The 23,440-nt window shown below is 39.6% G+C and overlaps 1 protein-coding gene across 4 annotated transcripts in view; it reads right to left on the reverse strand.

Moving 5' to 3' along the window:
* Window positions 1–23,440, reverse strand: part of macf1a (microtubule actin crosslinking factor 1a) — a 651,250-nt gene that overhangs the window by 222,837 nt on the left and 404,973 nt on the right. For 3 of the 4 annotated variants that reach the window (XM_041213072.1, XM_041213071.1, XM_041213070.1), the window contains 4 exons: window positions 20,644–20,732; window positions 19,153–19,288; window positions 10,317–15,461; window positions 13–162 (listed from right to left, as the gene is read on the reverse strand). In XM_041213072.1, the coding sequence (XP_041069006.1) occupies window positions 13–162; window positions 10,317–15,461; window positions 19,153–19,288; window positions 20,644–20,732 (5,520 nt within the window). The remainder of the gene's footprint in view (window positions 1–12; window positions 163–10,316; window positions 15,462–19,152; window positions 19,289–20,643; window positions 20,733–23,440) is intronic. The other variant, XM_041213073.1, reaches the window with a different exon arrangement.

Below are 23,440 nucleotides of genomic sequence, written 5' to 3' on the forward strand. Positions count from 1 at the left end.
AAATGTACTAACCTCAGCCAAGCGGAATTGTTCATGAAGCATGGCAAGGTTGGTACCAGCTGGCTGCTGCTGCTTCAATCTGACCTCAACATCCAGTACAAGAGAGAGGTAAGTGACGAGATTCTCATCGTGCTCCAGGCATTGCTGTTTACTATAAACAAGCTGGTGACACAGGCAATAACAAATCAAACTTACTTGTACATTAAAAAATCCTTAACCAAATTCAACAGAGATAATTTTAATTTGCATTGATTTTAAATTATTTTTGATTGTAATGCCAATATGAAAAAGAGCTCTTGTTGAATTGTATTCATATACCAGCAGTAAGTGGAAGGTAAGGATAACCATAGTAGGTCGACAGAGATGGAAAAAGTCATTTTATCTTATGATCTTTCAAAAGAAATTAGTCTCTACATATCAATAGATTAACCCTTCCATCCTACAAGGTCAACCAGAGGAACAGAGAGCGCTAAACTCTATAGTCAAAGCACTAAGACTACAATATTTATTTTGGGACCTTAGCACAAGAATAATCTAAAAGAGCTTCAAAATAGAGGAGGAAAATTGAACACTGGAAGTAAAAGTGGTGATCAAAGGTATGGTTGGGAAGCTGGAAAGAGAAAGCATTTACTTCAGGTACACTGTCTGCATTGACAAGGTTTGAAGTGGAACCACATAAAAACTTGAAAGAGGTTAAGCAGATAGGAAGGGTAATATCCTGAGGTCGCACTCGTTAAGCATACTGGCGTTTTTCTCTATCAGTTTTAGTGATGTGTGCAAGATGAAAATCAGATTGTAGGAATTCCAACAGGAAGACATGAAAGAAGTGAGCACAGTGATATCGTCAATTTTAAGGACCTTGGAGAGGAAAAGGAAATTGGAGATGGAGCAGCAGTTGGAGAAAGAAAGATGGGTTGGGCGGTGAGAATTTTGAGGATGGAATGATAATTATGTTGAAGGGGAGGCAATGGTGAAAATAGGGAGAAGAAAACTAATTGAGTTTTTTTTCAGGAGTTGATTGGAGGGGAGGTTACTGAGATGTTAGGCCTCAAGGAAGAGGGGAGCTGAGAGATAGCAATACAAGAGATGGGAGAAAAGCAACAAAGATGGAAGAATGAAAGGACGGGAGGGGTTAGGCTGAAGCAGTGATGTCAACTTTTAAGACAATAATGTTAAATAAGTTGCTTGGTTTTTTTTATTCTTTCATGGAATGTGGGTGTCACTGGCTAGGCCAGAATTTATTGCCCATTGTTAATTGCCCTTGAGAAGGGCAAGTATTAGAGTGGAACCAGTGGGAGTAAGGGGATGGATGCAGTAGTTTGTCCTTAAGGAAAAAGGGTTTGGGATTGTCCTGGTCCTTAAAGGATGATCCTGTTCAATTAGGAACATTTAATGCAGAATGGCTTGGATTGATTAGGTTTGATCTGGTAGCAGATGGGAAGACCAGCCATGCGCAAGGCAAAATCAAGTCTAAAGTCCTCAGACTTAAGGATATAAGGATAGAATATCTGCTCGTGAAACAGCAAAGATTAAAGCCAGTGAGCAGTTTGATAGGGACAAGGACTCAAGGGATAAAGGAGGGAATCGTTGAACGGGTCAACGATCAATAAAAGGACAGTCACAAGACAGGTGGGAAGTTAGTGTGGTAATTAGCAATCCACAAAGGGCTGGGGTTAGGGGAAAGAAAGGGATATTCCCCTAGAGTAAAGGATGAGAATAATGATAACATAAATAGGTAGGGAGAAGAGATTGATGAGCAAAATGAAAATTGCCACTGATTAAGATGACAAGGTCATGTCAGGCGACAGAGTGATGGAGGCGGTCCACCAGTATGAGTAGCTTAGTTGGCGTGAAGGGTGAGGTTGAAAGAGAGGGATCAAAGGAAATCAAATTGGACACAAACCATAAAAAGTAAAAAGTTGCTGGATGCAAAGGCTGCAGGAGACAAAGTACAAATTTTCAGCCAGGAAGTCTTACTTTTACTTTATTGTTCAGACCAAATAATGATATTGACAGCAATGTCTGGGACATCACTATAAACCTTCTTGAGCTCCTCCATCAATGGTCCATTCTTTCTATCATGTCAGGAGTTTGCTGAAAATTCTGTTAACAACGTCTTCAAAAGCATAATAGCTCATGTGAGCCTACAGTAGGAGTGTGTTTGGAAAGGGCTAGGAATCTAACTTCAAGCACATCAGATAAAGGGACGACAATGAGAAAGGGGACGGGAAATACAGGACTGAAGGTGTTGTATCTGAATGCATGCAGTATATGAAATAAGGTAAACGAGCTTGTGGCGCAGATTGAAATTGGCAGGTATGATGTGATGGACATCACGAGACATGGCTGCAAGGGGATCAGGACTGTGAGCTAAATATCTAAGGATATACATCCTATTGAAAAGATAGGCAGGTTGGCAGAGGGGGTGGGGTAGCTTTGTTGGTAAGAAATGAAATACAAAAAACAAGAGGATGGCCCCAAGCCAAGTTTCCCTTTGTGATTTGGTTTACTTAGCAATTAACTGCTGCGGTCACAACACTATCAAAGGCAGTCACTCACTCACCTCTGGCAGTTAACACGTGTCCATGTTTGGACTAAGGCTATGTCATGCCCAGTACAAGCATGTCATATTATGAACTTTCAGTCTATACTTTTAAAAATTGGACACAAAGAAGCTGTTAAGATGGCTGTTGCAAATCATGTGACTTTTGGCATTTAGACAAGAGATAGCATCAAGTCTGTGGCGAATATGTAATTAAATATGGACATAGGTGAGGGTACCTCACAGCCATTTGCAGAATGCTTGTCTCCATGTTTTATTGGACAAAAGGGAAGATCGAAACTCACAGCCATAATCAACTTCCCACTGTACCACCATGGTCTTCCCCATCCAAACTAGAATGGATGGACCTCAGAAGTGTTAACCCAGCCATAATGTGATCGAAGGTGGTTTTGGAGACTGCATCCTTATGACCCCAGGACCCAAAAGATCCATCAGAATCATCAGCCAAGTCCAAGAACCAGACTCAAACTACGAACATGCGAATTAGGAGGAGTAGGTCATGCGGCCTCTTGAGCCTGCTCCGTCCTTCAATAAGATCATGGCTGATCTGATGGGGTCTCAACTCCACAATCCGCCTCTTTTTTTCTTTACTCATTCACAGGATGTGGGCTTCGCTGGCTGGGCCAGCATTTATTGTCCGTCCCTAGCTGCCCTTGCTGGTAGTGAGCTGCTTTCTTGAACCGCTTCAGTCCATGTGTAGGTACACCCACAGTGCTGTTAGGAAGGGAGTTCCAGGATTTTGACCCAGCGACAGTGAAGGAATGGCAATATATTTCCAAGTCAGGGTGGCGAGTGACTTGGAGGGAAACTTACAGGTGGTGGTGTTCCCATCTATCTGCTGCCCTTGTTCTTCTAGATGGTAGTGGTCCTGGGTTTGGAAAGTGCTGTCAAAGGAGCCTTGATGAATTCCTGCAGTGCATCTTGTAGATGGTACACACTGCTGCTACTGTGTGTTGGTGGTGGAGGGAGTGAATGTTTGTGGATGTGGTGCCAATCAAATGGGCTGCTTTGTCCTGGACGGTGTCAAGCTTCTTGAGTCTTGTGGGAGCTACACTTATCCAGGCAAGTGAGGAGTATTCCATCACACTCCTGACTTGTGTTTTCTAGATGATGGACAGGCTTTGGGAAGACAGGAGGTGAGTTACTCACCACAGAATTCCTAGCCTCTGACCTGCTCTTAGAAACATAGAAAATAGGAGGAGTAGGCCATTCAGCCCTTTGAGCCTGTTCCGCCACTCATTATGACCATGGCTGATCATTCAACTCAATGGCCTGCTCCCGCTTTCTCCCCATATCCAATGATCTGTTTTGCCCCAAGAGCTATACCTAACTCCTTCTTGAAAACATACAATGTTTTGGCCTCAACTACTTTCTGTGGTAGCAAATTCCACAGGCTCACCACTCTCTGGGTGAAGAAATTTCTCCTCATCTCAGTCCACCCCATATCCTCAGACTGTGACCCCTAGTTCTGGACTCCCCTACCATCAGGAACATCCTTCCTGCATCCACTCTGTTTAGGCCTGTTAGAATTTTATAGGTTTCTTTGAGATCCCCCCTCATTCTTCTGAACTCCAGTGAATATAATCCTAAACGACTCAATCTCTCCTCATATGTCAGTCCCACCATCCCAGGAATCAGTCTGGTAAACCTTTACTGCACTCCCTCCATAGCAAGAACATCCTTCCTCAGATAAGGAGACCGAAACTGCACACAATACTCCAGGTGTGGTCTCACCAAGAACCTGTATAATTGTATAATTGCAGCAAGGCATCCCTGCTCCTGTACTCGAACCCTCTCACTATGAAGGCCAACAGGTAGCCACAGTATTTACATGGCTAGTCCAGTTCAGTTTCTGGTCAATGGTAACCCCCCAGGATGTTGATAGTGGGGGATTCAGTGATGGTAATGCCATTGAACATCAAGGGGTGATGGTTGTATTCTCTCTTGTTGGATTTGGTCATTGCCTGACACTTGTGTGGCGCGAATGTTACTTGCCAGCCCAAGCCTGAATATTGTCCAGGTCGTGCTGCATTTGGACCTACACCTTTTGACTCCCTTGTTAGTCAAGAATCTCTCTACCGCTACCTTAAAAATATTCATTGACGCTGCCTCCTCTGGGGAAGATTGTTCCAAAGATTCACGAACCTCAGAAAAAAATTTCTTCTCATCTCCGTCTTAAATGGGAGACACTTTATATTTAAACAGTGTTCCCTAGTTCTAGACTCTCCCACAAGGAGCACACACCCTGTCAAGACCCTAAGGATCTTATGTTTCAATAAGGTCATTTCTCAATCTTCTAAACTCCAATGGATACAGGCCCAGCCTATCCAAACTTTCCTCATAAGATATTCCAACCCCATCACAGGTATCAGTTGACTGAACTCTCTCTGAACTGTTTCTAATGCAATTGTATCTCTTCTTAAATAAAAGGACCAAAACCGTGCACTGCACTCTAGATGTGGTCTTACCAATGCATTCCTTTTATATTCCATTCTCCTTGCAATAAATGAGAGCATTCCATTTGCCTTCCTAATTAATTGCTGTTCCTGGGTACCAACGTTTCCTGATTCATGTGCCAAGACAACCAGATCCTTCCGTATCTCAGAGTTCTGCAATCTCTCTCCATTTAGATAATATGCCGCTTTTCTATTCTTTCTGCCGAAGTGGATAAGTTCACATTTTCCCACATTATGCTCCATCTGCCAAATTTTTGCCCATCTATGTCTCTTTGCAGACTCTATGTCCTCTTCACAACTTACTTTACTACCTTTGTGTCATCAGCAAATTTAGCAACCATACATTTGGTCCCTTCATCCAAGTAGTTGATAAAAATTCTAAATAGGTGAGGCCCCAGCACTGATTCCTGTGGCAATTTCAATCGTCACATCCTGCCAACCTGAAAAAGATGCATATTCCCTACACTCTGCTTCATTTTAGCTAACCAATTCTCTATCCATGCTAATGCATTACCCCCTACACCATGAGCTTTCCACAGTAACCCTTCATTTGACACCTTATCAAATGTCTTCTGGAAATCTAGGTACAACACATCCTTTATCCATGCTGCTTGTTAATCTCTCAAATAATTCCAATAAATTAGTCAAACATGATTTCCCTTTCACAAAACCATGTTGACTCTGCCTGATTGTACTGAGATTTCCTAAGTGCCCCACTATAACCTCCTTAGTAATAGATTCCAGCAGTGCTACGTGCATTCAGATACAGAGCCTTAAGTTCTGTCTTTTTACTTTTTTTGTAATCTCTAGCCTTATCTGCTGGTACACTCTTAGGCTTGTACACTATACCATGTTCCTTCCTGCCATGCTCTGATCATTTCCCTTATTCCTACTTGGCTCTTCTGCATTCTTTTCCATTTAATTTATCACATCTTCCCAAACTTGATTCCTTGCCCCCAAAACTAACCGTAAGTCATCAAGCAGCCAAAGTACTTAGCCTGTTCCAGTTTCAAAGTTCACATTAGAACCAATCTCCTGGATGCTCGACTACAAGAAACCTCACAAACCATGCTTTACAAGAACCCTTTGCTTTACAAGACCCTCATTTCAACTTTAATTAATTGAATGCACTCAAGAATCCACAGGCCTGCCAAGTGGGAGACCAGAAAACAAAATTAGAGACTGAATTAACTATAACCTATAAAAGTGCACTATCTTTGCACCTGAGACCGAATGTGTGATATTGAGTTAATTTGGGGTATGTGCGTGAGAATAAATAAGCTTGTTGCTGAATTATTTAATTGGAATATACAGTCCAAGGGTGAGAAAAGGAACACCCCTTTCCATACAAAACACACTGATTACGGGCAGTAAGACAGCACATACATTCTGTCCGTGACAGTTATAATGAAGTCTGATGCCAGGTTGTTGCAGCAGAACCCAAACTCAGCATTGGTTAGCAACATACTTATAAGTGCTGGTTGATACATTGCTGATAATATATTTCATCAGTTTGCTGACGAGGATGAAGCTGGTAGGATGGTAAATGGCAGAGTTGGATCTGTCTGCTTTTTGTGGATGGAAGTGATATAGAGTCATCATCGTGTTCCAATTTCTTGGGTACATAAATTTTTTTTACTGAAACCTCATTGAAAACAAAAGGCCTGAATTTAACCCCAAATTGAGGGGGTGAGAAAAGTGTCAAACCTCCTGAACCTTGGCAGCATCAGGCCCAGGTGATTTTAACTCCTGGGTCTATTTGCACACACCCGGGTCAGTTACCCACCCCAACAGATAGGATAACAGATGGGAAGTCGCCACTACCTGAAGTGTAATGTTGAGCATCAGGTAGCAACTGGCTGAGACTAAAGGCAAATCATGGGGTGGAGGTGTCGGAAAGGTGGTGGGAGTGGAGAACAGGAAAGTCTAAGCTTTCTTTGTGTGGTTCAAACCAGCACCAGTGCTCTTCGTAACATACAGAATCATGAAGTTTCATTCCTTCAGAATTTAATTGTCAAAGATTTTAAAAATGAAAATGAAAAAAATCTTACTTTGCCTTTTTTTTCGCTTTCTCCTAATCAATGTTTTTCCTTTTCTATTTCACTTTCTGTTTTAACATTAAATTCACGATTCTGACTCTTTCTGGTTTAGGCTCTTTGCTGCTCATTTATGATGCTCCATTCTGATTGGTTAAGGAGATAAACAATTGCTGGCCTTGCTGATGTGGAGGGCGGGTAAGGTTTTTGGATCTCTAATTTGTAGTGTAAAATCCCACAGAAAGTTTATGGGCAAGTGCAAAGTTAATGAATGATGCCTGACAGCGAAATCTGGTCCAAAAGTCATATATATGATAAAATCACTCAAGGTTTTTTGTATTTGCTGATGAGCATGAGAAGCAAAATTTGTGTGTAAATAATCAAAACAAATTGAGAGATTTATCTTTGGGAACTGAGTCAGAAAAGCATCAAAACAACAGCTTATGCTTATATAACACGTTTAATGTAATAAAAAAACTCAGGCGCTTCACAAGAAATAAAGTATGACACTGGGCCACATGACCAAAAGCTTGGTCAAAGAGGGAGGTTTTGAGGAGCAAGCAAGGTAAAGAGACAAAGAGGTGAAGAAAGGGTATTCCAGAGCTTAGGGCCTAAGGCATGGCCATCAAGGTTGCAATTAAATCAGGGTGGATAAGAATCTAGAATTAGAGGAGCACAGATATCTCGGAGGTAGTGGGCTGAAGGAGATTACAGAGATAGAGGGGAGAGGCCATGGAGGGGTTTGAAAACACGGATGAGAATTTCAGTGCTTAACCATGAGCCAATGCAGATCAGCAAGTACAAGGAGGACAAGATAATGGAGCCTGGTGCAAGTTAAGACACAGGCAGCAGAGTTTTGGATGATGTAAAGTTTATGGAGGGTGTGGGAATGGGAGGGTGTGGGAATGTGGGAGACCAGCCAAGAGTGCATTAGAATAGTGAAGACTAGAGGCAGCGAATTAATGAAAACAAATAAACAATACTGTTTGTGGTATTTTCAACCTCCATAGACAAATTATGTAAAGTTGCTAGATATCTGGATAGGAAACTAACTATGGTATTTCAATCTTATAGCCAAACTATGGGAATGCCAAAAATGTTCTCATCTTAGGTGATCAGATTCAGGTCAATAATTCTTGATAAAAGATTGCTTAATGTGTCCATCCTGCTGCGAGGGTAAAGAATAACCCTTGATACATTGACCCAGGGTAGCTGATTACAATGAGTCCAGTTATCACCAAAATACATGCCCTACTTCCCAAGGTCCATAGGAAGTGTGCAGAAATTCCCCTTACCAGGAAAATGAGAGACTGTCGAGAAACTTCTCAATTCTTCCCACTATTGCAAAAAACTGCTGGTACTCTCTTATTCTGAAAGCACCTGACTTGGAGCCCTCCCTCCAGTGAACTCCCTCATATGGATGGCAGGACATTCATCTGTGGGTGGATGTTGAATAAAAGCAGCTAAAGAATTCCTGCATGCAACTGAAGTTCTGGTTTCACCCCTACTGCTGTTCCCTCCTTACTTGGTTGCTATAATAATTATGGAAATAATTTTTGTTGATGAACTGATTTTATATTTAGTATAACAAGCAGTCAGGAATCAGATAACGGTAGTAGCAAGGCAAAGAATTGTGGAGGAAAGGGAGGAAAAGGCATGAATTCAGAATGATGGTCATGTAGAATATGTAGTAACATGACTCTGCGCCTACTGCAAACCCTAAAGACCATTTATAATTCAGTTTACACTTAGCCACTGGGGGAATCAGTTCAGAAGCGGATCTTGTTAATCACAGAATCTTACAGTTCAAAAAGAGACTATTCTGACCATCACCAGCTCTTCAAAATCCATTGCTAAAATTTGAAATTGGTGTTTGAGCTTTCATAAAGCCTCCTCTTGAATTGCATCCCATGTTTATTTATTTATACTTATTAATTCTTCATTTCTCTTTCATTCTACAACTATTTCACTTTCCAATCACAATCTCAATCAAAGTGCTTTTAGGTTATACTTAGGTTGCACTTAATGCTAAATGATGTAAATTCAACAGGATAACCTTTTCCTAATTTTCAACATGGGGCAGTAGCTAGAGTAACAAGTTGGCCTGATACTGACTTTAGGAGGTGAGTATAACTTTTACTTGGCCGATTTTACTCAGACACTTATGTATTTTGTCCAGAGTTCCACGTAAATCTGAAGTCTTATGTACCACATGAGAAAGACAATTCGTACTTCAATGCAAACAGAAATATAAATTATAGCAGTAAATGACTCTTCATCTGAATCCAAATATAAAGTGCTAACATGGATGAGGTTAAATGTTTTGCTGAATTTGAATTTCAAACAGTCTAAACTGTGGTTCATACAAACTGGTTTCTCGGGGTGACAGTGGGGCTAACAGCCATTTCACTTGCAATTCTGCGTATCACCCAATAAAAAGCCACATTCATTTTGATTATTTATGCTAAATAGAAAAATGCAAATGAGAAAGTAAACAAAGCTGTTAACAGTTCAGCTTTTTTATATTACTCAATAAATGACTGAATTCTGATCATTTACTAGAAAAACAGTATTTTCAAACACAAATCATGACAGTAATGCCTTCAATTTCATCTAGCTGATTATTCCCCAAAGATTTTTGTTTTGTAAAGTTATAAAATATAACCTATTGAGGCCAAGAATAATTTTTAGTTATATTCACACAGTATATATAGAAGTCTGTTAATTTTTATTGCAATAACTTCAAACTGAAAAATTATTCGTATTAATCCATTAATATTGTAATCAAAGCTCTAAACAGTTACACTATCTCATTTTGCTAATTTTTACATTTGAAACAAAGATATATAGGCCAGTGCAGCTCATCAGCAAGCTGCAAAGCTAGCAAGTAAATTCTACAGAGTAGCAGCATGTGATCTCATGGACTTGGTTTGCCAATTAAGTTGGAGTTACCAATCTGACCATACTTCATTTAGCAGAATACTAATCAGAAGTCAGCTGCTACCCCCTTGCTAAGTCTGAGGGGGCGAGGGGGGCGGGGGGCAGGGGGCAGGGGGCAGGGGGAGAGACGACCACCACAGGAGAAAGTCATTCAGTGCCATTACTCCACATCTGCTTAGGCTGAAAGGAAGCAGCATTCAGGGAAGCCTGAAGGTTAGACAATCCTTTCAGCTGGGATGAAGGAACCATGAAGTGTGAAAAGGCAGGAAATACAAAAATTTGACTAATTTAAAAAGCTATCTTACAATATGCTTTAATCACCTGCTTTTCTTCCATTTCTTCTGATCTGTCCTCAATGTTTCTGGTAGCTTTGTTGATAGCTCCTCCTTGCTCATTCAAGTTCATAGATGTTAGTTCGTCAATTTGTTTCTGCAGGGAATCTTGATTGATCAGCTGGGTACTTTCAACATTGTCCACTGGAGCGCTCTTATTAGTTGCTTCAGAATTAGATGCAACTTCCTGGTCCAAAACGTTATTCAGTTTTTCTACTGGTTCAGTGTTTTCCTGTTCTTTTGCACCAGTTATTGATCCTTCCCCTTCACTTAGCTTTGTGACGAATGTTTCTTTTGATTCTGGACTTCGTTGCTTATATTCTGAAAGCATCGCCAAGTTTTCACTGACACTGTCATCAGTTAGGAATTTGCTTTCTGTGGGCGCAACAGCCACTTCTCCTTTTCTACCACTGGAAAGTTTATCTTCATCAAGTATTTTACCTGCCAATTTTCCACTTTGCTCTATACTTTTCAGTTCCTCAACTTTTGCATTTGATTCTTCATTGTGCTCAACATTTGCTGCCATTCCAACAAACAACTTCTCCACTTCAGTTAAACTTTCATGAACCTGCTTTTCAATGGTCTCCTTGGTTTTTCTTAAAAATGTTTCTCTATCTTTCTGATTTATAGATACTCTCCCTCTTGATATTTCATCTTCTGTTCTTTGTTTTACCAATTCCTCAATTTCCTTCTGCCCATAACTAGGAAGATCATTTATACTTTGTAAAATAAGTTGCTCCCTTTCTTCTGATTTGGGTTCCTTACTTTCATGATCCACCAAATAGACTTCTTGATCACTCTTACCTTCGATATTCTTAAAAATTAATCTTTGCATTCCATTTCCAGAATTATAATCCTTTCCTTCCACAAATTTCTGACAATCATTCATTTCCAAACAAATAATGGCCAGCTCTTTCTCCATAATGTTTGAGTATTCCTCTGAACCATTAGAAATCTCCATTTCTTCCTCAGCATCTCTATATTTTATCTCCGTGCTTGGATACGCTAATGCTTTCTGAGAAGGGGCTGACTGACAATGGGAACCTGTATTATCAACAGGAGTCACAGATAATAAATCTTTCATAACTGCCATTTTATTCGACAGTAATTCAGGCGACATAGGCACTCGGGCGTCAGGGAACAAAAGTCCTTCATCTTTATAACTGACTGTTCTAATTTCAGCACTCAACTGGTCTTCATCATCTGTTCTTGGAGGTAACATCTGGGTCACTTCATTTGAAGATAGTTCCTGGAAAGATGTTTTCTCCATAATGGGCTTAACTATTTCTACTATGTCCACTGCACTGCTCTGGTCAGGATCAGTATATTCACCAACAAAATCTAAATTGGATTTGATTTCGTCAGCCACCTTTTGACTTATCAGACCACATTTTGCTGCTTGTGCAAGTGGAACTTTGTCTCCAGTTAGTGCATCAAGTATTCCTCCACTCAAAAGCTGATTGGTAACAATAATCTTAAGCATATTGTCATCTAATAGCTCACATTCTGCAGCTTTTGCTAGAGTCATTCTGTTACCAGTGGTGCTATCCACAATCCCACCACTATCAGCTTGGGCTTGTAGCAATCGCAAAGCTGGCACTGGATCCACTTTCATTGTTTTTACTGATTCAGCAACAGACAAGGTCTTGCCAGTCAGTTCATCTACAAGTCCCGTAAAATATCTGACCTCCAAATATCTCTGGCCAGATTCCATGTCTATTTTTCCTTTCTTTATTAACTCTGAGTAAGGTATTACCATACACTGTTCAGGATCCACAATTCCTTCATTCAATTCAGGGGAAATCATTGTCTTTTCCATGATAGATTTTTCCAACCTTCCTTGCTTTGCAGCTTGAGTTAATGACAGATTTTTTAAAGTTACAGGTTCTTTGAACCTTCCACTTAAAGCTTGGAGCTCTTCCACTTCCAAAGCAAAGTGTGAATTCACAAGGCCTAATGACGCTGCTTCAGATAAAGTGATTGGCTGCATTGTCTTTGGATGGAGATATGCATGCTGACAAGCTTTCTCTACTTCAATCAATTCACTAGCTATATCTTCATCAACCAGGCCGCATTTAATCGCATCTGTTACAGTAAGTCTCATTCCTGAGACATGATGATTAATTCCCCCCAAAACCACCTGCTTTTTCATAACATTAAGAATGGTTTCTTTATCAAGGATTCCACGCTTTCTTGCTTCAACAATAGTCACATGTTCTTTTGTTTGTAGATCCACTATGCCATTCATTTCCATCTGTAAAGAAATCTTTTTCAGCTTTGTGTTTTCATCAGATTCTTTCCCTTTGGTAGCCTTCTCGAGCTTGGTCAAATTATCCAAATGTGCATTATCCACTAAGCCCATTTTTGATGCTAAAGTCACTGATAATTGTTTGCCTCGCTTTAAGTCAACGATTCCACCAGAAACCACCTGTCCCTCTAGGATTCTTGCTGCAGTCTCTTGATCCAGAAGACCAACTTCAGCTGCATCTTTAACTGAGTGTACAGAAGAGCTATCTGGATCAATTACACCACAAATAACTTTCTCGGAGTTGAAGATCTTCTGAATCAGCTGTTCATCCACAAGTCCTTCATCTACTGCCTCAGCCACTGTTAGTGTCTCACAAGTCTGTGGATCAAAGAAACCACTAAAGATGCACAGTTTTTCCATTAGTTTGAGAGCAGTGTGGCTTTGCAGCACTCCTTTGGCCACTGCTTCATTCAGTGCTAGTTTTTGTCCCGTCTGATCATCAATGATGCCACCACTTTGAAGCTGGCCAATTAGAAAATTTAAAGCAGATTCCTCATCAAAATATTCGTTGGTTGGACCTGAATTTAATGTAGGTTTTGAGTACTGGGCAGCATCAACAAGATAATTTTGCTCAGAAGTTTTCCCTCTATTAGGCGGCTTTTCAATCCTACCTTTTATTGTCCCATTCAAGTTGTCTTGTTCAATTCCATCTTCACATAATATTGGTTCAATCCTGCTAACATTTATCAAAGAAGCATTTTCATCATTCATTTTAGCTCTACTTTTTAGTATTAAATCATTACGAGATTCTTGGAGTGACTCCTGAGCTGTCGGTGTTGTAACATCTATTACTGAACTAGTTAATGGGCCAACTGCTTGCAAGTCTATGGTTCCTTTGTCAATGTCAACCTTATTCCAAGAATGTGATAGAATTTTTATGTCAGTTACTGCAGAAAGTGAAGGTTCAGTATCTTTGCTAGATGTAGTTGCTTTGTTCTGTAGTTCTGTAGATTTGTCAGCAACAGTTGTTTCATTATTGATTACACTGGTGACAGGCTTAGATTTACCCAGCGATTGTTTTAGTTTTTCTTTTTCATCAGTGTCACATTTTATGGTTTTCTTTTTTCTTTTAGTTGTTTGTTGCGTTTTAGTTGGGAGAACATCCTTGCTACGCATTTCTGTTTTATTATCTACTTCTTGAAAGACTGGGGATTCCTTTTTCTTCTTGACTGTTATTTTCTTGCTGATTACAGTTTCCTTAATCCGTGTACATGACTTTGTCTCATGTTTTCCATGAACAGCTTCAACTTTCTTCTCATTACTTGCTTTTAATCTGTGCTCTAACTTTGCATTATCTGGATGGTTTATTTCAACAGAGTCAGTAGCATCCAATTCATTAATTTCCATTGTAATGTATTCTTTTCCATTGCATTCATCTAACGGATCTTTACCTTTCACGACCACAGCTACATTTATGAATTCTTTCACAATGTTATTCAATTTACCATCAACCAAAAGTAACCTGTTGCCATTGTGCACATTCATGTAACTTTGCACCATTAAATGTGACAACAGCCTTTCCTCGGCTATTTGATTATCAGAGGTTTCAGTCCTATTAACTGGATCCAGGGATTTCAGGTTGGAATTTGCCAAGCTTTCACAAGCTGACCTCCAATTCAATGTGTTCATGCTTGGAGTACTTGGTTCTTTCATATTTGGTATTGCATCAGGTATATGAACAGATTTTAACACCTCAGCAGCTTTGGAGTCTAAAATTCCATGTGCAATAGCTTTTTCCCAGGAGAGCACCTCAGCCATTTCTGGGACATAAAGTTCTGATATTTTGGCTCTCTTCTTCAGGATTTTGTGTGCTAGTTCTGTGGAGACAAGCCCTTGTTGCAATGCATTGGCAACAGGAAAGACTTCACCTGATTCTGGCCACAGCAGTCCCTGAAAGGACAACTGGGACTGCAGTACAACCAGTGCACTTCTTGAGGTCATCAAATCCCGTTGCACAGCTTCATCCAGAGTTAGTCGCTGACCTGAGACAGGGTCAATAACACCACCCATCTGGATCTGACGAATTAATATGGAACAGGCTATGTCATGATCAATTAAATTATGTCTTACTGCTTCATCCACTGTCAATCTGTGCCCTGTTCTGGGATCTACAATGCCTCCTGCAAAGAGCTGGGCCTCCAAAAGTCTGACCATCACCTGTTGATCTATCAGGCCTTCCTGGATAGCACGGAATATGCTAACTTTCCTACCTGATTTCAGACACACCATTCCACCAGCAAGTTGCTTTATTGGAAATAACGTCAATCCAGTTTCTTTATCTATAATGCACCGTTGCATCAGTTCTGAAAGACTGAGCTTTTCTCCTGTGTTTGGATCAATCAGACATTTTCGCATTCTTTGTCTAGTCTTCAGCTTAGAGTGAAGAGTAGCGCTGATCAGGCCCTGTTGGAATGTCTTTTCCAAATCCATAGCTTCATCTGTTGATAGGTCACGAAGACCACCATTGCTAAGCTGTGTCTCTAAAATCTTCAACCCCACATCCTCTTCAATTTTCTTCTCTTCAACAGCAGCAGCAACAGGCAAGAGCTTCTTATTTTTAAAGCTCATGCTTTTCATCAGCTGTATGGCAGTCTCCAGTTCTTTCAAAGATTTAGCTATTCGGTCATCTATTGCTCCCCTTTCTAAAGCTTTTTCCACTGTTAGGCTTTCACTTGTTTCAGGGGTTATGAGGCCAGAATTAATTACTTGAATTTGCAGTAGAGTGAGCCCTGTGTCCTGGTCTATAAAGCCCTTCTGCATGGCATGGAAAATTGAAAACATTTCTACTGTTCCCAGGTCAATCACACCTGCAATTGTTTCATTCTCCTGGAAAATGTAAAGCACATGTTAGGTCACTGAACTTCCAGCAACTAATAAATAAGCAAATATGCTTGTAATTATAATTGTGTGTTTAGAAGTCATTAATTTAGGTTCATATTGATTAAACCATTCTTAACAAAACATCTAAAAAAATACATAAGGTGAAAGGCAACATATACAGGCTGTTTGTAGCTACAAAATTTAAAGGAAACTATGGCCGTTGGAATTGCTCTTTAGCTGGTTTACGACTTCTGATCATTTGAATCTAGCATGCTCCAGCTGAGATGAGTTTGATCAGTTTTCAGTGTTGCTCTCGTCCCCTTTTCATTTAAGTACCAATTTTACACTGACAAGTGTGAATTTGGCATCAAGTCCCCTCCTGTAAGCAATAAATCCACATTATAATCATCCATCACATCTCCAGTCGGACCACTGATACAGACGAGCTCTGTGTCAGCTCCATTATAGTGTTCAGAGCTGGCTCATGCCAGAAATGAATATGTATCAAGACATCATGATGTGACACTGTGTAATGTCCTTTCTAAACTGATGCAACTCTAAGTTCTGGTGCTGGTAGCTAAGTTAAAAGAAGCTGGGAACACAATTGTGTACAAGCAGGTACAAAACAGGAAAGATAGGGCTACAATCCTAGTTATAGGAAACTTGATCCCTTATTAGGTAAAATTGCAAGGGTGTAGCATGGAACAAAAATCTGGAACAAATGCGCATTAGATTTCTTGATAATTTGAGTAATGATTATATTAATGAAAATAATAATGCAATCTTAATGGGGGCTATGACTTACGATGTAAACAGGGTATGAGAATTACATTATGAACCAACATACCATACAAACTGCAAAATTTATGATTTTCCATTTGCAATTGACGCTGGACACTTCTGAACTATGGAATAGCACTTTATGCACTTGTTGTAAATGTCGGTGTACACATCTAAAACTGTAAAGGAATCTAATAATCAGATTTTATAAATGGATATTAGAAAATAGATAAGTATATAACTTATCTATATTCCCTCTAAACTTGTGGTGTCGTGGGATGGAAAGCATTGCACAAAAAGCAAGCAACACAGCAAACATAACAGATACTGTTTTGACCCAAATACTTAATAGAATTTCAGCACTCTCGTAATTTGTCAACTTTTGCCTGAATCACTGTCTAAGGACTTTAGTCATCGGGATTTTTGGATTTGCAAGCCAGGAACTGGTTACATAAAATGTATTACTCCTTACAGAACTGCTTATTTAATGCAGTGTATCTCCTTTTAGAATGAAATCCATATCATAACATTAAAATATATCAGGATTTTATAACATATTTCAGGACATCTGTTCCTCAAGACAGCTGAAAGCTGCAATTCTAAGCAATGTTTATATTGAACTCTTAGATTCAGGTCATTGCATGGAGAGAAATCAAATTGGTTAAGACCTCAGGCACTGTTTACCATTTATATGTGAGATGGATTTAATTTTGTTCTGCAGCTTCACTATTGGATTGATACACATTTTAATTTCTATGTTAATCCATTCAGACATATAAGTGAACAGGAAAGAATACATGCTTTTTTTAAACCATGTACCTGAATTTAGTACAATGGGTTTCCTATATTAAAGTTGATGGCAAAAGACCAAATCTGGCACTATATTTATATATATCCTCAAGTTTCTTCACCCTTTCATTTTATATTCTCATATCATATATCAATTCCTGGTCAGGAGGGTACTTAGCCAGCCTGCTCCTTGCTCCAAGCTGATTTCCCCATCTTCCTCAAGAAGCAGCATAGGAGCTTCGCTCTTGAATTCTAGACACAAAGCTGACGTCTGCAATAGTGGAAAGGAAGTTTATACCTCATTTAGGCATAGGCTTGCTGGCAATTGCATTTGTTTGGGTGGGGACAGGCGTTGGAGAAGCATTATAAAATATTCGTGTTCAGTTTAAGACAATACATACAGAAATAGCTAGATTTGACAGTGCAATACCTGCACAATTTAAATAAACTGTTTGAGTTTTATTTGGAGCATTTCTTCTTAATTATTTGCTATTATCTAATATCTTGAACCAGAAATACATAATCACAATGAACAAGTACATAAATACGTGACAAAGGCATGAAATAACAAATTTAGAACAGGAGAAGACAAAAACATTTACTTACCAGTAGGCTTGTCAGCAGCAAAACAGAGCTAATGCGAGTATTTCAGCAGTGTCACACACAGTGTAAGCTTGTTGTTAGGTCCAGCATGCGGCTTTTATGGGGGTTTTTGTATCAAATTTTAATCCATCTTCTATTTCAGAAGGGTTAGTTTTGAGTTGTAAGCAAGGATGCTGGTTAATTTAACATGATTATTCACAGGAAATTCATAGTGACACATCATGCTCAACTTGTCATGGAAATTCAGACTTGACAATGATCGCACTATGCTGCTTACAGCAAGCAAAGATTATATCATACTTCAAACATAGTTCCTTTCTACAGTGAAGCAAGACAGATTTATGTACCCAACCTCCTCCTTTGCTGAATGATGTAGAGAAGGTAGGTTCTAATGTTGCCTATATATCACAAGAAATCTTTACAAATGCTGAAATATTAATAGATTTGTGCCATATTATATGGATTTCACACAGTTACAGTTTATTTCACAGTGCATCACTGTATGCAAGGCAACATAAGGATATATATATCATAGAAACAGACAATAGGAGAAACTTTGGAAAAGCAGTAGTGAATGAGCAATATTCATGATTATACCATTCTCATTTATATATGTGTATATATATATATATATATATATATATATGCACACACACACAATCATGCACTGATGAAGTGGTAAACAATGAATATGGGGTCTGAATAAATTCAGTTTTTGTTTCTCAATGTACAATCATCTCCTTGGTTAGAAGTGGCCTTTCATCAGGATTCATCAAATATGCTCAGCACTCCATTATTACTTTGGGATTAAGGCACTAAACCGAGGCCCAATCTGCCATTATAAAAGATTCCGTGCCACTATTTGAAGAAGAGCAGGGAAAATTTTGGTTAGTATGTTGGCCAACCTATTTTTTCATTGCTATTGTGGGACCTTGCTGTGCACAAATGGGCTGCCACATTTACCTACAACAGTGACTACACTTAAAATGTAATTCATTGGCCATAAAGTAGTTTAGGAGGTTTTGAGATTGTGAAAGGCTTTAGGTAAATGGAAATTTTTTTTCTTAATTTAAGCCATACAATATTATTTGTTTGCTGAATGACAAATGCATCAAATTATAAAATGGGAATTCTTTAAATGCTTAATAGGAATAGCCTGACAGATAATTAGCATAGGTACTCACTACAAATTAAGCACATACAGGGTACATACTTTGGAAAGAAACACAATTAAAGCGAAGCCTACACAACTTACTACGAGTAGCACATTGAAAACTAGAGTTGGAGATAATTGCTGAGAAACGCAAAATTGTTTTTATGTGATGAGTAGTTTGATGTACATGTGAGTAATGAAGTTCACTCCGTGCTATTACAGGTAAAACATACCATGCAGTGTAATTTTTTTTGTTCATTTATACATTCACAAATACACTGATCCACGAGGTCACATTATCTGATGTCTAAGGCAGTAAAAAGGTACTTGAAATATTAATTCAAATACAATATCTAGATGCCCAAAGTGTACCTTGCGTTGCACTTCCTGAGTGAGTTTATTCTGTAGTTGTTGGAGCTGTTCTGCAGACTGCTCACACAGTTGACCATACGTTTCTTTTAGCGTGTTCAACTGCGATGTAACCTGCTGCTGTTCTTCCAGAGACATCCTGTAAAGATGATTTAGTATTTAACAATTCAGGTTGCTTGTCTGGGGGACGGGGAGGTGCGTGGGAAGGAGGCCAAGAGAAATGAGGAAGGAAATCAGACACCCAAACATTTACATAGGATTCTTCCAAAATTTGCATTTAGAAGGGACTCCATTTGGTCAGATGGCTTACTTGCATTTACACTGAGCCAGTTTACAGACTTTTCGCTTCTTTTAATATGCATATTGTGGTCAGTGCTTTCCACTTGTGCATTCATGTGTCTGCAATTTTCCTCCATTCATTTTAATAGATAGGAAATTCATGGTCTGCCAAGTAATTAAATGAAAAACTGTGCCCACATGCAGCTGGCCTTGGAAAATACAAGTTCCAGTCTAATTGAGAGTTTGACTACAAGCTGTACTGACAGGGAAATAAATGTTAAGGTAAGTGGTCAGTTTTTACGCTATACCCCACAAATGGCAGGCATGTAAATAAAACTTGAAATTTCCTTTCAAACTGCTGCTGGGCCTGGAGGTGTTTTTCTTCGTAGCTTACTTGCAAGTCATTTCAACATATGAAAAGACCTTTTTGCACAATGGAAACTCAGGAGAATGGGATGGCTTGCCAGATAAATTAGATGTTTTTATACAATGCAGGGAAGTAATCTTTTGTGCTCTAGAAATATATTTTTCTATTGACATGATTTCAGTTCTCTTAATGGGATGAGGGTCCTTTAATTCAGCAGCACTGGAACATAAACGGAGGATTGTTTTACTTTACACCATAGACTTGGCATCTTGGAATTCTTCCAAAATAATTGATTTAGATATTGAATACAAATATATTATTTAAATAAAAAATCCTATAATTCATAAATACCTGTATGCATTAGTACCACGAAAAGTAAAATCTAATAGAAAGCAGTCGGAGCCAAACTACATTTACACAGTAATGGAAAGCTGGTGTTATGCAATGTTGCAGTAGATGACCCCCACATATAGTCTGCTATACATAGTATATGACTTATTGTTGGAAATCTGGCAATTATGTGTTATTCACATTGCTAATTAACTGTTTGCACAAAGTCATAAATGGGGTTACTTTGCCTAGCTGTTAATGTGAAAAACATATGATCTTTTCTGGTCAGATTGATCAAAGGAATACAATAGCACTTCCTTCACAAGAAATTACTTTGTGTATTTGCACAAACCATGATCTCAGCAGGAATTCCAACTTGTGCAATCCAATTTTCCACACCCATACATGATTAAGTGGGGAAACAGATCTTTTCCTTTCCCAGCTATTCCATTTTAGTGACGTGCTGTCATGTAGCAACTGAAGTTCCATCATAAATAGGAAGTATTACACCAACTAACCTGTTCCCATGTTTTGCAAGAAAAATCTGTGTTGTTTTGATCACTTCCGCTATTTGATCTTTCTTGGCATTGAGTTCTTCAGTAATTGCCTATATCAAGAATACACATTTTGAGACCTTGTTTTTGTGCTTTATTAATTCTTTCCACTTGGAGCATTATTGTCCAACAGAAATTGTTAACTAGTCACAGATATGGCTACAGCGAAAGTTTTAGCAACATTCACTAATTTTATTTTACAAAACTTTGCATATGCTCAAACAATGCAGATAAATGCACTTCATATGTATACAGTTGCTTGACATCTACCACTATTCAGTAACATACACAGACTCTGCTTTTATCTTAATTTTACTAACCAAGTTGCAAAAAAGTTAAAGGGTACATGCACATGTGGTGTGAATGAAGACTGACATCATGTGTGGCTAGTTGATAATGTATCTGACAACATTGGCTTCAAGTAGATAATTATAACCAGCATATAATGTCATTTAAAGCTTCTATTCATTAGAAAATCTATTTTCTCATTAAGAAAAATATCATTTTAAAATTCACATTAGAAAATGCAGATTTGCAAATGTGCAGAATTAGTTTAGAAACAGTGTATATTAAATCCCGGGAACAAAAACAAGGAGTAATTATAAATGAAGACAGAAGATACTGTAAATACTCAGCAGGTTTTACAGCATCTACAAAGAGAGTAAACAACGTTGGCATTACAAATCTACAAAGCCTTGTTATGGACAAAGAAATAAACAAGTTGCAAAAAAACGTTTTGGATTGGGAGAGAGCGGATTTTAGTAAAATAAGGCAGGATCTGGCAAAGGTAGACTGGGAACAGCTACTTGTGGGGAAACCTACAGAAGAGCAGTGGAGGGCGCTCAAAAAGGAAATGGGGAGGGTACAGGCTAACATGTTCCCTCTAGGGTGATAGGAAGGAATAACAAGCCCAGAGAACCATGCATGACTAGAGATATTTAGGATACGTTGAGAAGGAAAAGAGAGGCTTTTAGCAGGTACAAGGGGAGCAAATCAGCAGAGGCATTAGTGGAGTACAGAAAGTGCAGGGTGGAGCTTAAGAAAGCAATTAGGAGAGCAAAGAGGGGATATGAGAAAGCTCTAGGTGGTAAAAGTAGGGAAAATCCCAAGAAAGTCTATAAGTATATCAATGGAAAGAGGATAAACAGGGAAAGAGTAGGGCCCATTAGGGATCAAGGGGGCAATCTATGGGTGGAGCCAGCGGACATCGGTAGAGTGTTCAACAAATACTTCACATCCGTCTTCACTCAAGAAAATGAAGATGAAGGTATGGAACTCGGGGTGGGGACACAGACCGCGAGGTTCTTGAGCAAATTGATGTAGGGAGTGTCAAGGTATTGGAGGTGTTGGCAGGCTTAAAAGTGGACAAATCTCCAGGTCCAGATGATGTGTCCCACAGACTGCTGAGGGAGGCAAGGGAGGAGATCGCAGGGGCTCTGACCCAAATTTTTAATTCCTCTCTGGCCACAGGACTGGAGAACAGCTAATGTGGTTCTGCTATTTAAGGGTTGTAGAGATAAGCCAGGGAACTACAGACCAGTGAGTCTCACATCAGTGGTAGGGAAACTATTGGAGAAAATTCTGAAGTAGAGAATCTACCTCCACTTGGAGGGGCAAGGTTTGATCAGGGATAGTCAGCATGGCTTTGTCAGGGATTGAGTGTCTTGGGCTACAGCAAGATATAGACAGGATGGTCAAAGGGGCAGATAAGTGGCAGATGGAATTTAACCCTGAAAAGTGTGAGGTGATACACTTTGGAAGGAGTAATTTGACAAGGAAGTATTCAATGAACGGCATGACTGGCATGTGTGAACATTGACCTCTGAAGGCGGAGGGGCCTGTTAGTGTGGTGGTGGAAAAGGCATATGGGACACTTGCCTTTATCAATCGAAACATAGATTACAAAAGTAGGGAGGTCATGTTGGAGTTGTATAGAACCTTGGTGAGGCCACAGCTGGAGTACTGTGTGCAGTTCTGATCGCCACATTATAGGAAGGATGTGATTGCACTGGAGGGGGTGCAGAGGAGATTCACCAGGATGTTGCCTGGGATGAAACAGTTAAGTTATGAAGAGAGGTTGGATAGACTTGGCTTGTTTTCTTTGGAGCAAAGAAGACTGAGGGGCGACCTGATCGATGTGTACAAGATTATGAGGGGCATGAACAGGGTGGATAGGGAACAGCTGTTCCCCTTAGTTGAAGGGTCAGTCATGAGGAGACACAAGTTCAAGGTGAGGGGCAGGAGGTTTTTGTGGTGGGGGGGGGAATGTGAGGAAAAACTTTTTTACCCAGAGGGTGGTGACGGTCTGGAATGCACTGCCTGGGAGGGTGGTGGAGGCGGGTTGCGTCACACCCTTTAAAAAGTACCTGGATGAGCCCTTGGCATGTCACAACATTCAAGGATATGGGCCAAGTGCTGGTAAATGGGATTAGGTAGGTAGATCAGGTGTTTCTCATGTGTCGGTGCAGACTCGAAGGGCCGAAGGGCCTTTTCTGCACTGTGAGATTCTGTGATACATTCTGATGAAAGGTCACAGGCCTGAAATGCTAACTTTGTTTCTCTCTCCATTCATGCTGCCCGGCCTGCTGAGTATTTCCAGCATCTGTGGTGCTTCACTCTTGTATCTGAATAATTCTCTAACCTTGAGTAGGCATGCATAAGAACTAAGTTAAACAAGTAGACTGAAACGACAATACTTTGATCACAGAAAACCTGCTTCAAACTACAGCATTGGAATGGATTGTCCAGTGGCACAATTGCA

Source organism: Carcharodon carcharias, chromosome 19 (genome assembly GCF_017639515.1).
Source record: "Carcharodon carcharias isolate sCarCar2 chromosome 19, sCarCar2.pri, whole genome shotgun sequence".
Lineage (NCBI taxonomy): Eukaryota > Metazoa > Chordata > Chondrichthyes > Lamniformes > Lamnidae > Carcharodon > Carcharodon carcharias.